This window comes from Anolis sagrei, chromosome 2, assembly GCF_037176765.1.
Source record: "Anolis sagrei isolate rAnoSag1 chromosome 2, rAnoSag1.mat, whole genome shotgun sequence".
Lineage (NCBI taxonomy): Eukaryota > Metazoa > Chordata > Lepidosauria > Squamata > Dactyloidae > Anolis > Anolis sagrei.
Window position 1 is genome coordinate 192270630 of NC_090022.1, and position 16244 is coordinate 192286873.

At 42.4% G+C, this 16244-nt stretch overlaps 1 protein-coding gene across 1 annotated transcript; it reads left to right on the plus strand.

Moving 5' to 3' along the window:
* Nucleotides 1–3122: 3122 nt before the first annotated feature.
* DAZAP2 (DAZ associated protein 2) lies at nt 3123–14947 on the plus strand. The gene is made up of 4 exons (XM_060762805.2): nt 3123–3318; nt 7393–7514; nt 10550–10792; nt 13423–14947. Exons 1-4 carry the CDS (start codon nt 3306–3308, stop codon nt 13549–13551), a joined length of 507 nt encoding a protein of 168 aa, XP_060618788.1. The 5' UTR covers nt 3123–3305; the 3' UTR covers nt 13552–14947.
* The last annotated feature ends 1297 nt before the right edge of the window (nt 14948–16244 follow it).

Sequence of the window (16244 nt, forward strand, 5' to 3'; positions counted from 1 at the left end):
TTCAATAGAAGAGTAAGTAAAAGAGATAAAAAAGAAAAAGAAAAAAAAAGGGGGGGGGGGGAATCAAAGCATTACAGTATTGGCATTATTTGTTTTTACCAACAGTTTAAATATTTCTTTCTCAAATCAAAATTTCTGTCTTGACTTTTCTTAAGACTATAAGAATAGGAATCATAGATTAAAACATAGTGTGTGTGGGGGGGGGGGGGGGGGGGAGTTGTACTGTACAATGTGAAGTCCTCATGACATATTGTCATTCTGTTGGGAGAACCATCCAAGATAGATCCACCCTCTGATGCCAAAGGTGCATCTACACTGTAAAAATTGATGCAGTTTGACACTACTTCAACTGCCATGTCTCAGTGCTGAATATCAAGCAAAAAGTGGGTGCTAGAAATAATATCATACGAAAGCTGACTGGCACAACCTGGGGATCACCACCAGACACAGTGGTAGAAGAAGATAAACACGCACTGGCAGATAAACTATGCTGCTGAGTACGCATGCCCAGTGTGGAACACATCTCACCATGCAAAAACAGTGGATGTGGCTCTTAATGAGACATGCCACATTATCACAGGATATCTACACCCCACACCACTGGATAAATTATACTGTTTAGCCAGTATTGCACCACTTGACATCCGCCGAGAAGTAGCAGCCAATAATGAAAGGACCAAGGCAGTGACATATTCGACCCATGCTCTGTTTGGATATCACACAGCACACCAATGCTTTAAATCAAGAAATGTTTTCTAAGATCTACAGAGATACTCACAGGAACACCTCAGCAAGTGAGAGTCCAAAAGTGGCAGGCTAAAACCTGAAACCTCAACTCATTGCTGATACCAAATGGGAGACTCCCCCCCCCCCCCCGGGCACACAGAAAAATGGGTGACTTGGAAAGCACTGAACAGACTGCGCTCTGGCACCACGAGATGCAGAGCCAACCTTAAGAAATGGGGCCACACAGTGGAGCCCATGACATGCAAGTGTGGAGAAGAGCAAACCACAGACCACTGATCACAATGCAGCCTGAGCCCTGCCACATGCTCAATAGAGGACCTCCTTATAGCAACACCAGAGGCATTCCAGAGGCATTCCAAGTGGCCAGCTCCTGGTCAAAGGACATTTAATATTTGCCAAGTTTTAAAACTTTGTGTGTGTGTTTTTTAAAATACATTACAGTTGTACCCTTGGTTTGCTTCTGATATGATAAATAAATAGTGCTATTGAATCTTGGGAGTTGTAGTTTTACAATGTCATTGGCACTCTCTGCCAAAGAATGCCGGTGTAATGGTAAAAAAATGCAAGGATAACACCGAGTCTTCTAAAGTGGAAAAAAAACCACAGGATTTTATTTATAGCTTAAAAGAAAACAGCAGCAAACAGTGCTAAAAACAATGCGATATAGGATTTAACACTTTAAAAAGACATTTTACAACCCATTCCAAAGCGTATTTACTCGAGGCCAATGGATTTTGCAGTGGGTCTTATGATGTAATTTGATGAAGCACACTCTTCAGCAGAGAAGGCTGCAAGTGTTATAGAAGTGGGTTGTTGTAGGTTTTTTCGGGCTATAGGGCCATGTTCTAGAGGCATTTTTCCCTGACATTTCGCCTGCATCTATGGCAAGCATCCTCAGAGGTAGTGAGGTCTATTGGAACTAGGAAAGTGGGTTTATATATCTGTGGAAAGACCCGGTGGGGCAAAGAACTCTTGTCTGTTGGAGCTAGGTGTGAATGTTTCAACTGACCATCTTGATTAGCATTTGATGGCCTGGCAGTGGCTGGGGAAATCTTTTGTTGAGAGGTGATTAGGTGTGCCTGATTGTTTCCCATCTGTCATAGAAGTCTCCAAAATAGCAGAGTATTTAACAATGCAAAACGGGATACTTAACTGAGCAGTTAGCTCACAGCAATCAGAAGGTGCAGTGTTGTGGCTGTAAAAGAATTCTTGAGCTATGGAGGCAAAGATGCAAAGTTCAGTCCCTAAACTTGGGCCCTCCTGGTGTTTTGGACTTCAACTCCTACAATTCCTAAAAGCCTCAGGACCTCCCCCCCCCCCCCCCTTATCTGCTTAATTTGAGGCTGTTTGGAATTGTGGGAGTTTAAGTCCAAAATACCAGGAGGGCCCAAGTTTGCCCAGGCCTGGCCTAGCCTAATGCTATCTAGTTGCTTCTCATTGCCGATCCATCTCAGAGCCCAATTCAAAGTGCTGGTCTTGACCTATAAAGCTCTATACGGTTCTGGCCCAGTTTACTTGTCCGAACGCATCCACCCCTACGTCCCACCTCGTAATCCGAACGCATCCACCCCTATGTCCCACCTCGTGATCTAAGATCATCCGGGGAGGCCCTGCTCTCGCTCCCGTCACCAGTGCAAATGCGTCTGGCAGGGATGAGAGACAGGGCCTTCTCGGCTGTGGCCCCCCACCTATGGAACACACTCCCAAATGAGGTAAGATCCGCTCCCTCCCTCCTGGCTTTTAGAAAAAAAAATTAAAATCATGGTTTTGGGACCAGGCCTTCGGGCAGCAGAAGTAAATGTATGCAGCATTTCAGGAAGACAATGACTGGAATGGCGATTTGACGAACAAGACTGTTTATTGTTTTAATGATTGTTTTATTGCTTATGGATGTATGGTTTTAATTTGATTTATGTTTTGTAGTGTATAATTGTAATTGTTTGTACTGGCATTGAATTTTGCCATTACTTATGTGTAAATCGCTTTGAGTCCCCCTCGGGGTGAGAAAGGCGGTATACAAATACTGTAAACAAACAAACAAACAAATAAATAAATTGAGGACTGCAGACTTGAGCAGTGTGTGGTTGAATTCAAACAGAAAGACCTTGTAAAATTATAACTCCCACGCTCCCATGGTAGTTCAAAGTGGCACCAAGGTGCATTCATTCTGCAAGGTTGGGACGTCGGCCAAGCCATGGCAATTGGGAATGAGGGCTTGCACAAGAGTGGCGGCCTCCCACCCAAGCGAGAGCCAGCGCCGACCCTGCTTAGCTTTCGAGGCGCCTGTGCGTCCCTCAGCGCCGGAGGCCACGCCCCCTACCTGACCACGCCCCCTGACCCTGCCGGCCACTCTCGGCGTCCCATTCCCCTCAGCGGCGTCGCGGCGTGACGTCAGACGTCTCGACGTAACCCCTCTCCTCAGGGCTGCAGCGACAACAACAAGGAAGTGATTGAGCGAGGAGAGCCGTCCCTGCCGCCGCCGCCGAAAGCAGGAGTTGCCGGAACCGTCGCCGTGCCAGCCCGCCTTTTCCCTCCGCGCCTTTCTCGACGCCGCCACCATGAACAGCAAAGGTAAGCCAGGCAGGCCCCTTGCCCTTCCAACCCCACCCAGTCCCCGCTCACCTTTCGCAAGGGCGCTGTCCCTTTAAGGCTGGCGCCGCAGTCCCGTTATCTGCGGGCCTTGGACGTAACGGGCGGGAGCCCTGGCCAATGAGAGGCCTCGGGAAGCCGGGGTGAGGGGGTGGGGGGAAGGGCGGGTGTTCGGTTGCTATGACGCAACGCCTCTGCTCAGGACAGTTAACCCTTCCAGTGTGAGGGCCTTCCTGGCCTCGCTTCCTGGGGATCCCGAGGCACCGTCACGACTCAGGGGGTTGACTGAAGGCAGAGCGGATGCCTGCCCTCATTCTACAATTCAAGTCCGCCTGAAAGCTTTGGATGTGGATGAAGGGAGGAGGACTGAGGTTGGGGCCTTGAAAAGGGAAGAGGAGGATCCCGAAACTGCCTCTGTTCCCACCAAATGTAGATGGAGCTCAGTAGGGGCTTGTATTTCAGAGGAAGGAACGGGCAAAATCACCTCTTTAGTATCCCTTGCCTCAGGAAACACTATGACATAAACAGGGATTGCCATAAGACAGTGGTTTTCAACCTGGGGTCCCCAGATGTTTTTGGCCTACAACTCCCAGAAATCCTAACAGCTGGTAAACTAGCTGGGATTTCTGGGAGTTGTGGGCCAAAAACATCTGGGGACCCCAGGTTGAAAACCACTGCCATAAGACAACAGGCAAGGCGCTTGAAGGCACACAAACGCATAGGAAATAAAGCAAAACATAATAGCCTGCAAGGCCTCAGCCATAGGAAAAATGGAGAATGGGGGTTATGATCACAAAACTATCCTGTCCAGACTTATATCAGAAAATCCCAAATCTGTAATGATTTAGGCCAGTGGTTCTCAACCTGTGGGTCCCCAGATGCTTTGGCCTTCAGGTCCCAGAAATTGCAACAGCTGGTAAACTGGCTGGGATTTCCCCAAGTGTTGTGGCCTACAACTCTCAGAAACCCCAGCCAGTTTACCAGCTGTTAGGATTTCTGGGAGCTGAAGGCGAAAACACCTGGGGACCCACAGGTTGAGAACTCTTGATTTAGGCTCCTTCTACACTGCCGTCTGTTATCCAGATTATCTGCTTTGGACTGGATTATATGGCAGTGTAGACTCATATAGTCCAGTTCAAGGCAGATAATATGTATTCTCTGATTTAAGAATCTGGATTATATGGCAGTGTAGAAGGACCCTTACTCTACCAAGCAATCCCCTATCCCAGCGTTTCTCAACCTGGGGGTCGGGACCCTGGGGGGGGTTGTCAGAGGGGTCACCGAAGACCATCAGAAAACACAGTATTTTCTGTTGATCATGGGGGTTCTGTGTGGGAAGTTTGGCCCATTTCTATCGTCTGTGGGGTTCAGAATGCTTTTTGATTGTAGGTGAACAATAAATCCCAGCAAGCACAACTCCTAAATGTCAAGGTCTATTTTCCCTAAATCCACCAGTGTTCACATTTGGGCATATTGAGTATTCATGCCAAGTTTGGTCCAGATCCATTATTGTTTGAGTCAATAGTGCTATCTGGATGTTGGTGAACTACAACTCAAGGTCCATGCCCACCAAACCCTTCCAGTATTTTCTGTTGGTCATGGGAGTTCTGTGTACCAAGTTTGGTTCAATTCAATCATTGGTGGAGTTCAGAATGCTCTTTGATTGTAGCTCAACTAAAATTCCCAGAAACTACAACTCCCAAATGACAAAATCAGTCCCTGCCCCTCAAGCCCACCATTATTCAAATTTGGGTGTATCGGGTATTTGTGCCAAATTTGGTGCAGTGAATGTAGATATATCCTGCATATTAGATGTTTATGTGACGATTCATAACAGTAGCAAAATGACAGTTATGAAGTAGCAACGAAAATAATTTTATGGTTGGGGGTCACCACCACATGAGGAACTGTATTAAGGGGTCGTGGCATTAGGAAGGTTGAGAACCACCTACCTATTGTAATTTTGACTCATAGTTAAGAAACATATGAAGCAACAGGAAGTGAGAGAAATTTACCCCCAGGAAGGGAAATTCACTACAGGGGGAAAAGGTGTCCCCACTAAAGTTTTATCGCTGATCCTTGTTTCCACCACAACCCTATATTTTCAAAATCCAATTGACAGGGGTAGAAAATTAGGTGAAATCTTCCAAACAAGGGCACAGACAGCAAAACAAATCTTTCAGGAGTGTTAACCTTTATGCAAACCAAAACATATATATGCATGTATTTCTTTAAGTGGCTGGAGTTACAGTTTAAAAATGCACCTGTTCCTACTTAAAGACTAATTCAACTTACAAACTTACAGAACCTATATTGTCTGCAACTTGGGGACTGCCTGAATGTGATTCTAACCTATATGACATCACAAATCCAAAGAGATGGAACCTATGTGATAATGGGTGTTGTAGACTATATCCTGCCACTGAATGCCTAAACCAGGGGTCCTCAAACTTTTTAAACAGAGGGCCAGGTCACAGTCCCTCAAACTGTTGGAGGGACGGATTATAATTTGAAAAAAAATATGAATAAATTCCTATGCACACTGCACATATCTTATTTGTAGTGCAAAAACCACTTAAAAATACAATAATTAAAATGAAGAACAGTTTTAACACATATAAATTTATTAGTATTTCAATGGGAAGTGAGGCCCTGCTTTTGGCTGATGTGATAGGGATGTTGTTGTGTGCTTTCAAGTTGTTACAGACTTAGGTTGACCCTGAGTGAGGGCCAGGTAAATGACCTTGGAGGGCCGCATCTGGCCACCGGGCCTTAGTTTGAGGTTCCCTGGCCTAAACAATCAGTCTTACTATCACAAGAATATATCTGTCTGCTTTTGAAAAATCCACAAAAAATCTTGCTGCATTTGTACATCCCTATACTTTAAAGTTTAAAATACTATAGACAAAAAGGGGTCTCTCAAAATGACTTAGGTTACTGATAGTCTCTTGTAAAGCAGATAGCATGCATTGTCACAACCAGCCCTACACAGCAAAAATGCCTTTTAAGTCGCCCCTTAGAAGGTAATAAATGGGCTGCCTCATGTGATTTCATTTCAACAGCCACTGATATGCTTTCTTGTTTTTGTACCTCCCATAAGGAATTTGTTTCAATGTTGAGTTGACCTTCTCTAGCTAGGGAGCTGCTTAAACATAAGATTATTTCATCCTCTTTAAAATACACTATCAGCCTGATTGTTTGAACTCCATATCTAAACAAATTGTTTGAACTGCTCTAAATACTTTCTGAGCAGACGTCTTATCAATAGGAGGGTAGTGTAGCGTTTACTACTGAATTTAAACATAGCTTGCTATAAGGTGGATCTACACTGTAGAATTAATGGTTTGACACCACTTTAAATACCATGACGAAGTGTTATGGAATCATGGGAGTTGTAGTTTTATAAGGCCTTTAGCCTTCTTTGCCACAAAGTGCTGGTGCCCACCATACTATATATCCCATGTCCAATAGTATTGAGCCATGGCAAACTGCATTAATTCTACAATGTAGATGTACCCATAGTTGAGGCACAGGGAAGAGAGTTAATTAGGCCGCTATCCTGTATATATGTTCATCAAGTGATAAATCCCACTGAATTATAACTTACCTCTGGGAGGGATATATTGGATTGTGCTGTTAGATTTCGGTTGTTTTGCATGCTTCACTTTGAAATTAGCAGGTTAATGGAAGAAAAATAGATTTGGTATCTGACCATAGTAACAAGCAATTATTTTCTTTCTGACTTATTTATATTCCCCACGAGATGGCACTCTCCAGTTTTTAAAAAGTAACTATTGACTATCTTTGTTCTTAATGAGAGAACAGGTTTGAATGACATTGATTAAATCTCATTTCTTTTGAGTTTCAAATAGTTTCCGGCAGGTACTGAAAAGCAGATGTTTGTGGAATTTGGACCCTCCTCAAATTAGAGAGCCCTTTTCTTGAATATCTGTATTTGTTCAAGAAAAACTCCCAAAGGAGGGAGTTTCCCTGATCTCAACACTTCCTGTTTCTTCCCAGCAACTGTGCTAACACTGATTAACTTCCTTCTTTTAGGTCAATATCCTACCCAGCCTTCCTACCCAGTTCAACCTCCTGGTAATCCATCGGTGTTTCCACAGACCATACCTCTTCCTCAAGCTCCTCCTTACACTGAAGCTCCTCCTGCTTATTCAGAAGTATGTAATCTATAATCCATCCAATAGAAAAAGATAATACAATCTTTGTTGAATCTTACAGTGTCTTTTATTTCCTACAAACAGTTACAATGGTAATAAGGATAGTAATAAAATTGTGTTTCTTCCAGTAGAATATCACCTGCTAACCCACCTGGTGACATTTTGATCATGTATTTCTAAGTTCCTCTTAAAATGTTTTGATTGCAACCATATGCAGAATATTTGTGTGTTCAAATCAGAGTTTAGGTACAGAAGTGGAAGCCTCTCGTTCTCAGAGTTCACACCAAAATTTTATTTATTTATTATAAAGGATCATAATCTTGATTGCTTTTGAGAAGGACCAGCCCAGCTACTTTATAAAGTCTAAGACTGTTATTCTAGATCGGATTGCTCACTTGGGTGGGCTGATCTGTTCCTATGTCTTACAGGACACCTTATCTTTCATAGTGGTTTGGCTAATATTCGTTGTAAAGTTAACTGGCTTTAAATTATACTATAGCACAAAGCAGTCCACCTTCTGGTAATAACAGCACACCAAGAGCTCACTGTGCCTGTTCCAGCTCAGCCTTTGTCTCTGTTGACGTCTTCTGGTTCAAGATACTGATATTCCCTTTATATCAAAATCTTAGCAGCACTGCCCTTGACTGCCAGAGGTTGTCTCTTTTCTTCTGTTTCACTGCACCAACAGCACCTGCTGCTTGAGCCTACCATTTACATGCCATGGACAGCAAAGGAACTTACTTAGAATTTTAAAAAAGAAACAACCTTCAGAGGATGATCCAGCATTCTGCATCTCCCTTCCCATGGAGGCTCATCAAAGGGCAAACATAATCATCTTTTGGATACATTTTGTGGCCTGCTTGCTAGCTATCAGACTGAAGTTTGTCGTGATGTTAGATATTAGACTGAATGCTGTGCTGGCAGTCATTTCATTGCTCAATAGCCTAAAACAGGCCTCTTCAAACTGTGGCCTTCCAGGTGTTTGGGCACCCAACCCCCAGAAGCTCCAGCCAGCTTGTTCAGTGGTCAAGAATTCTGGGAGCAGAAGTCAAGAACTCCTGGAGGACCACAGGTTGAAGAGGCCTGGCCTAAAGTTTTGTGACACCTTAAAATCAAAAGCCAGGATCTGGTTGTATCAAATGGTTAATGAAATAGACTATTCCATATGCTTTTAATAAATCTTCTGTTCACTCAGGGATATATCAAAGACTTCCCTGTGGAAGCAGAAGAATGGCAGACAGTGGCCTTTGGCAAGTCATTGCACTTGTAGGCTATTGGAGAAGACAAGTGACTCACTGTTCTGCTGCTGGCCAGAGACTAATGTTTCTTTCTGGAAATGCCCTTTTCTTCAAGGCCTGACCATTGGGAGGCCTCTGAACCAATACATAATAGAAGAGGTAGTTTGGGAAATCATCTATTGAAAAGTTGCAAGGGAATCCTAAGCCATACCTCCCATATTACCTTGGCTTATAATAATAATAATAATAATCTTCATTTGTTACTTCGCCACCATTTCCCCAATGGGGACTCAGAGCGGCTTGGGGCCAGGTATTGAAGAAAAATGCTACTCTAAAAAAAGAGAAGCTGGAGATGCATCTTGGGTGATCCAGCACCCTGTGGGGATTCAGCTCTGCTGGAATATAGTGGGATCTCCGTTTAATTTCTGGCATAAGCTTTATGGATGACAATGAGCTGTATGGTATATTTAAGTGCATGAGGTTTGTTATTTCAGCTGTTTCAAGATAGGTAGATAATAGAAATAGTGTGGATATCAATGATGTACCATATATACTCGAATATAAGTCAAGGTTTTCAGTCCTTTTTAAGGCTGAAAAAGCCCCCCTCAGCTTATACTTGAGTCAGTGTTGTTTATTATTTTACTCTGTTATTATTACATTTATTATTTTACTCTATTATTACAACATTTATTATTTTACTTTATTGAATAAAATAATAAATGTATTATTGCATTTATTTTACTCTGTTCATTATTGTTATTATTACATTTTTATTCTACTCTATTATTACTGTTATTACATTTCCATTATTTTACTCAATTATTTTTATTACATTTATTATTTTACTCTCTTTATTATTACTGGAAGGATACGTAAGCACATTTACATTGAAGAATGTTAGAACAATGGTTTGATCCGAGTTGGACCGTCTTATCTTAAATTAGTTTTATGTATATATTCAAAAACATTTGTAATGTACCGATGCCTCAATTAATGTAATTTTACTGGTATCTATTTTTATTTTGAAATTTACCAGTAGCTGCTGCATTTACCACCCTTGCTTATTCTCAAATCAATGTTTTCCCAGTTTTTTGTGCTAAAATTAGGTGCCTCGACTTATATTCACGTCGGCTTATACTCGAGTATATACGGTATATCACTAGATACGCCTGCAGAATAATGCAAGCAAAAGAGACAGGTCTTCAGCCTGAATTGCTCACCATTTCAATTTTGATAATGGAAGAGATGAAGACAGGGGAAGGAGGAATGGTTTGCAAGCAAGAGGACTTTTTGTCCCAGAAACTGCATTCGATGTTAATTTATAGTGTAAACCAATCAGAAATCAATCCATAACTTCTTTTTCAGGATAGCAAGTCTGTTTCAAAGAGCAGGGGGGAGACTTTTTGCCGAAATTCAGAAGTGGCTTTCCTCAGCCCAGGAAGCTTGGCGGAGCACTTAGGCATTTTAAAGCTCTCTGTGCCAGTTCCGAAAGCAAGGAAAGACATTGGACTAAAATCACGAAGAGTTACTTTTAATGTAACTGTTAACTCCTCATTTCCTTATCTCATAGTCCATTCTGGAAATAAAGAAGGCTGTCCTCTTGCCCCTTTTTATTTTCTGTTTTTGAGCTCATAGAAAGACTTGACTAGTCACTGCTGGGGATAGCATGCTGTGTGTGGAATGGACCTTGTTCTGCTTTACCAACTCGTCCCGTATTCTTGGAGATGGAAGGTGTTGAGATGAATGTGTTGTTTCAGAAGAAGAAACCTTACTTGACTGTATTCTTTTTCTTTTCAGCTCTACCGTCCAAACTTCGTGCATCCCGGAGCTGCCACTGTGCCAACCATGTCTGCAGCTTATCCTGGGGCCTCACTATACCTTCCTATGGCTCAGTCTGTGGCTATGGGCCCCATGGGTTCTTCAGTTCCATTGGCTTTTTACCCTGTGGGGCCAGTCTATCCGCCTGGATCCACCGTTCTTGTTGAGGGTGGCTTTGATGCTGGAGCAAGGTTTGCAGCAGGTGCCCCTGCAAATATTCCTGTAAGTAAGCATAGTCTTAGCTGTTCGGCTCCATTCCCTTGCCACTCAATTTTTTTTACTAGTCTTGAAGATAGCTCAATAAGCATTAAGGAGTTGCTTGTTGCTGGAAAATCCTGTATATAAACTATGTAGTTCTCATGTGTTAATTGATCGTTTCTCTCCACTGAAAGGCAGTAACCACAAACCATCCTGCAAAGAATTTACACTGTTTCAGCCATAAACGTAACTGGGAATTTAAATTGTGGTAGAATGACTGTGAAGTTAAATGGAGACCCCTTCTTTTGCCTTGATCCTTCTGAGTCTTTGCTAGAGTTATTGGGAAAGTTAAAGCAACTGATTTCCTTCAATTGTCATCAACACTGGAATTTCTGTAAAATTTTTCAGCAATTTTAACAAATCATCCAGGGAGGGTATTCTTAATTTTCTGGGAAGTATGATTTTGAAGGAGCAAGTTTGTAAAATTATTAGGAAGATAGGCAGATACTCTGTGTGAGATGCACCAAAGGGTTTCAGGGTGTTTGTTGGGATTGTGCTTGGAAGGCTTCCACCCAGTGTGGCTGCTTTTCTGATTCACCTTTCTAAGGTGCCCTTTGTTTTGATGTGGGCAGGCCAATGCACAACATGCTGTTCCTTGTTTCCCATGTGATAAGCAAACTGCAGGAAGAACTGAGAATGGGAAGGGGTTAATTTCTATATGTCCACAATATTATGAGGTCTGTAACTCAACCTCAGTATCGCGTCATGCAAAGGCAGTCAAGGAGAGAAGTCAAAGATCAGTAGTGCAGCATTATCTGTGTGAGAACGTCCCAGGTTTCAGCTTTTGACTCCTTATGCAATAAAATTTGTGTAGACTTGGGGAAGATTCTGTACCTGAACCCCTAGCAAACTATCTCCCCATATGAGACTGCTAAGGCCCTTCCACACAGCCATATAACCCAGAATATCACCACAGAAAAACACACAATATCTGCTTTGAACTGGGTTATCTGAGTCCACACTGTCATATATCCCAGTTCAAAGCAGATAATGTGGGATTTTATTCAGCTGTGTGGAAGGGGCTTTAGACCCTATAATTCTCGGTAGAGGCTTTCTTTCAGTCCCACCACCCTTGTAGGGAAGGTTGATGTGTACACAATACAGGGTCCTCTTGGCAGCTGTTCCTAGGCTCCTGGACTCACTCCTCAGTGAGACTGAAATGTCTCCATCGTTGTTTTGCTTCCATCAGCAGACACAGACCTTTTCCTTCTCTGCCAAGTTTGTAGAAATTGAAGTTTTTTGAGGAAAGGCTTTTAATAGGATATGACATTGTTGTGAACACAATTGTTTTAAATTGCTTTTATCATTTTAAGCACACATACTTAAATTGTTTTAATACTGTTCATAGTTTAATTCGATTTTAAGATAATTTTTGTAACCTTTTGAATTTATGAGCTGCCTTAGTTCCAGTCTAGATTAGTGGAGTATAAATAAAAAGATGGTGGTGGTGATGCTACTAGGTCAGAGGTGTCAAGGTATATTTTTCACTAAAGGCCTTATCAGCCTTATGGTGATCTTCATTTGTAATTATAAGACTGTAAAATGTAACTATGTTGTCCTGACATTGAAAGCCTCATGGGTCACACAAAATAACATGATGGGTCAGATTTGGCCTTGGCAGCTTTGTAGGTTCAATTGTGTGCATGGTTTACTTGTAACATAGGCAATTTCCTTGCCTAGAATATGCTCCTACTGTATGGCATGTCCCTTGCAGTGCAAGCTAATGCATCACATTGAATATTTGTTAAACTATGCTTTCGGAGCTCAACCTGGTAGCTCATGTGCTGTCTGGGAGCTGCAAATTTCATAGAGTTGGAAGAGACTCCAAGGGCCATCCAGTCCAACTTCTGCCACTCAGGAAAACACAAACCACTCCCAACAGAGAGCCATCTAGCTTCTGTTTAAAAACTTTCAGAAGAGACTCCACCATGTTTTGAGGCAGCAGAGTTCACTGCCGAACAGCTCTTGCCCTCAGAATGCTTTTCAGGCATTGGCAAACTTCAGCTTTCCAGGTGTTTTGAACTTCAACTCCCACAATTCCTAACCATCTACTGGTTGTTAGGAATTGTGGGAGTTGGAGTCCAAAACTCCCAGAGGCTCAAAATTTGCCCATGTCTGGTTTAGGTTAGGTGGAATCCCTTTGCTTTGTGTCCTAGGCCCCTTGCACACAGCTGAATAAAATCCCACATTATCTGCTTTGAACTGCAATATATGGCAGAGTGGACTCAGATAACCCAGTTCAAAGCAGATATTGTGGGATTTTCTCCCTTGATATTGTGGGTTATTTGGCTGTGTGGAAGAGCCCCTAGTCTCTAGAGCAGCTGTAAACAAGCTTGCTGTCTCAATGTATTATCTTTTCAAATATTTACACATAGATATCATGCCTCCTGCTCTTTCCCAAGCTGAAAATGTCTAGCTCCCTGAACTGCTCCTCACAGGACTTTGCTTCCAGACCTTTGACCTTCCTTGGACATTGTTCCACTTTGTCAATATTGTCCTTGACTTGAGATGCCCAGAACTGGGCACAGCCTTTGTCTTGCAGATGCTGCCACCCAGCCTTGCCCTACTAACCCTTTGTTTTTCTTGCCTTCCAGCCCCCTCCTCCTGGCTGCCCTCCGAACGCAGCCCAGCTGGCTGTCATGCAGGGCGCCAATGTGCTAGTGACGCAACGCAAGGGCAACTTCTTCATGGGGGGCTCGGACGGTGGCTACACCATCTGGTGAAGGACAGGGGGGCTACATTGGTGTAAAGGAACGACATCACATACTGTCAGCACTTCTCACAATGTAACCGCTTTAGTCGTATTAACCTGGAGTTGCAGTTTAGACACATGATGATGCGGGGTGTCTTCCTGGTGCCCTGACCCTTCAGGCACTTTTTCTTTTAAAAATTTTAAAAAAACAAGGAGCAAACTTTAAATACAAAACCATGCAGTGGTAGGAGTGCCTCTCTTAAATCTTTGGGGGTTAAATTTTGAAATGAATATGAGCTAAGCCAACCCATGAGTTTCCCTTTAATTTCACTGGAGAGTGCTAGAGACTGCATCATTCTCCTCTTTCTCTTTCGCTTTTATTGATAAACTATATATAAATATATATGAAAACCAGGTATGTGGGGGTGGGGCATGGGAAAGGGTTGGGGGGAGGGGCAGAAATGGAAGGTTGAAAGAAAACCTGGCTTCCGAGTATCAAACATATAAAAAGCTTGCAGATAAACCTTTTACCAATGAATAGGAATAAGAGAATGCATCGTCTTTCCTCTTCCATAGAATCAATGGTGCTGAGGAGAAAGGTAGCCACACACATAGATATTTTGTTTTCAGGGGCAGAGGCACCCATGATGGATGCCCTGTTAGAGGAGTGGGGTACAGTTCTTTCTGCCATCAGCCCCATCCGCTCACTTTTGCTCTCCTGCTCCTTTACTAGGAAGGTATGCAGTTCAGAGCGTTGCCCTGGGATGTTCTTTTTATACACTCTTAAAGTGATCTTGGGACTCCTTTGCACATTAAGAATCTAGCTGAAGCCATGTTTTGGTGCCAGAAACACAACATTTCATTAAATGCTTCCTGTACGTTTAAAAAATAATAATTAAAAAGCTTAAAATGAAACAGTTTTTTTAAAAGGGGTGGGGGTGGGGGGAATTGAGCGACCCGGTGTCTTGATAACAAAACTCTGTACGGAATGTTATTCAGGCTAGAGAGACAGGAACGCCTGTGGGATGTTATTCAGTGTGCAAGTTTGGATTTGATGGAGGTCTTTTTTGGGTTTTGTTCTTTTTCTTTTTTTTAATAGATTAAAACTTTTTTAAAAATGACTTGGGTACAATGAAGTCTTATTAGGATCAAGAAGAATATTTCAGGGATCTTCAATCTTTTTGTTGTTGTTGTTGCTTTTTGTTTTTATGAATTAAAAAAATTATCAGATCTGGTGAATATATTTTATCTTAATTTTCTGTGTTTTGTATGTGTCATGGTCCACCATACAGCTGACTGTTAATGAAAGGTTGGAAATTCTAGGTCTCTCTGTGAACACTGTGGTGCACTTAACTTGTGGACTTTTTATACTAAAACAAGTAGAATAAAGGCTATTTTGAAAATTTGAATAAAGTGACAAAGTTGAATTTAGCCTCTTAAATTCCTGTCTGTCATAACATTATAAGTTTCACAATTTTGTTTTGCTTTTTTATCTCACTTCTTTGTTTTGGTGGTGTTTGTCATTGTGAAACCATGGGAGGAGAATACTGCTAATTGAGATCGGAGTGAGGTTGGGAACAATTAAGCCTCTCCACACAATGCAATTCCAATGAAAATTTATTTGAAGCTATTAATTGTGACAACTATTCATTTAAAAAATAATAATAGGCTTCTTTACAATATAAGCAATAGACCTTTCTGCTTGGTTCTTTGTAGCCCTGAGCATTTTGACTTGGAAGTACACACTTATTTCATTCCACTTCCCTTTTGGAACAATTGAGGGCCTTTCCACACAGCCCTGTATCCCAGAATATCTGCTTTGAACTGGGTTATCTAAGACCATACTCAGATAATGTGGGATTTTCTGCCTTGATATTCTGGGATATAGGGCTGTGTGTAAGTTTCCCAAAATGACATTCCTATATTAAATACTTCTCTCCCTTTTTGTAAAATGTCAAAGTCCATCCCATGAGCTGATGTCAACAGATGCTTTCCTGTAATAAAACACTGTAACAACTGAATTTTAAATAAAACGGGTAAAATAAACAACTGTGGAAACAGAAAACAGGAAGCAGCAAGCCAGTGCAGAATTCTGTGCATTGTGTTGAAGGCACATGGCTGGAATCACTGGGTTGCTGTGAGTTGCTGTGAGTTTTCCGGGCTGTATGGCCATGTTCCAGAAACATTCTCTCCTGACGTTTCACCCACATTTATGGCAGGCAATCTCAGAGGTTGTGAGGTCTGTTGGAAACTGGGCTAGTGGGATTTATATATCTGGAATGTCCAGATATATAAATCTACTTGAGGAAAGTGAATATTGCAGTTGACGATCTTGATTAGCATTGAAGAGCCTTGAAGCTTCAAACCTGTCTGCTTCCTGCCTGTGCATATCCTGACCACTAATAACACTGACCAACATATATTTTGGTACCCCAAATGTTAGGCCTGTTTCTGGGTATTTTGACCTGCCGATTCCAAAAATGGCACCAGTTTCCCCTGATCAGTCTAGGTTTTGAGATACAGAACATATGCCATATACCAGTCACCATTTGCTCACACCATTTGCTCTTCCTTTTGGAAGGCAAAAGGAAGAGGGGCCGACCAAGGGCAAGATGGATGGATGGCATCCTTGAAGTGACTGGACTGACCTTGAGGGAGCTGGGGGTGGTAACGGCCGACAGGGAGCTCTGGCGTAGGCTGGTCCATGAGGTCACGAAGAGTCGG

What these genes read in the sequence shown, in the direction of transcription:
- DAZAP2 (XM_060762805.2), top strand. An exon ending in CTCCTCCTGCTTATTCAGAA is followed by an intron (nt 7,515 to 10,549) that starts GTATGTAATCTA and finishes TTTTCTTTTCAG; the next exon opens with CTCTACCGTCCAAACTTCGT. An exon ending in GTGCCCCTGCAAATATTCCT is followed by an intron (nt 10,793 to 13,422) that starts GTAAGTAAGCAT and finishes CTTGCCTTCCAG; the next exon opens with CCCCCTCCTCCTGGCTGCCC.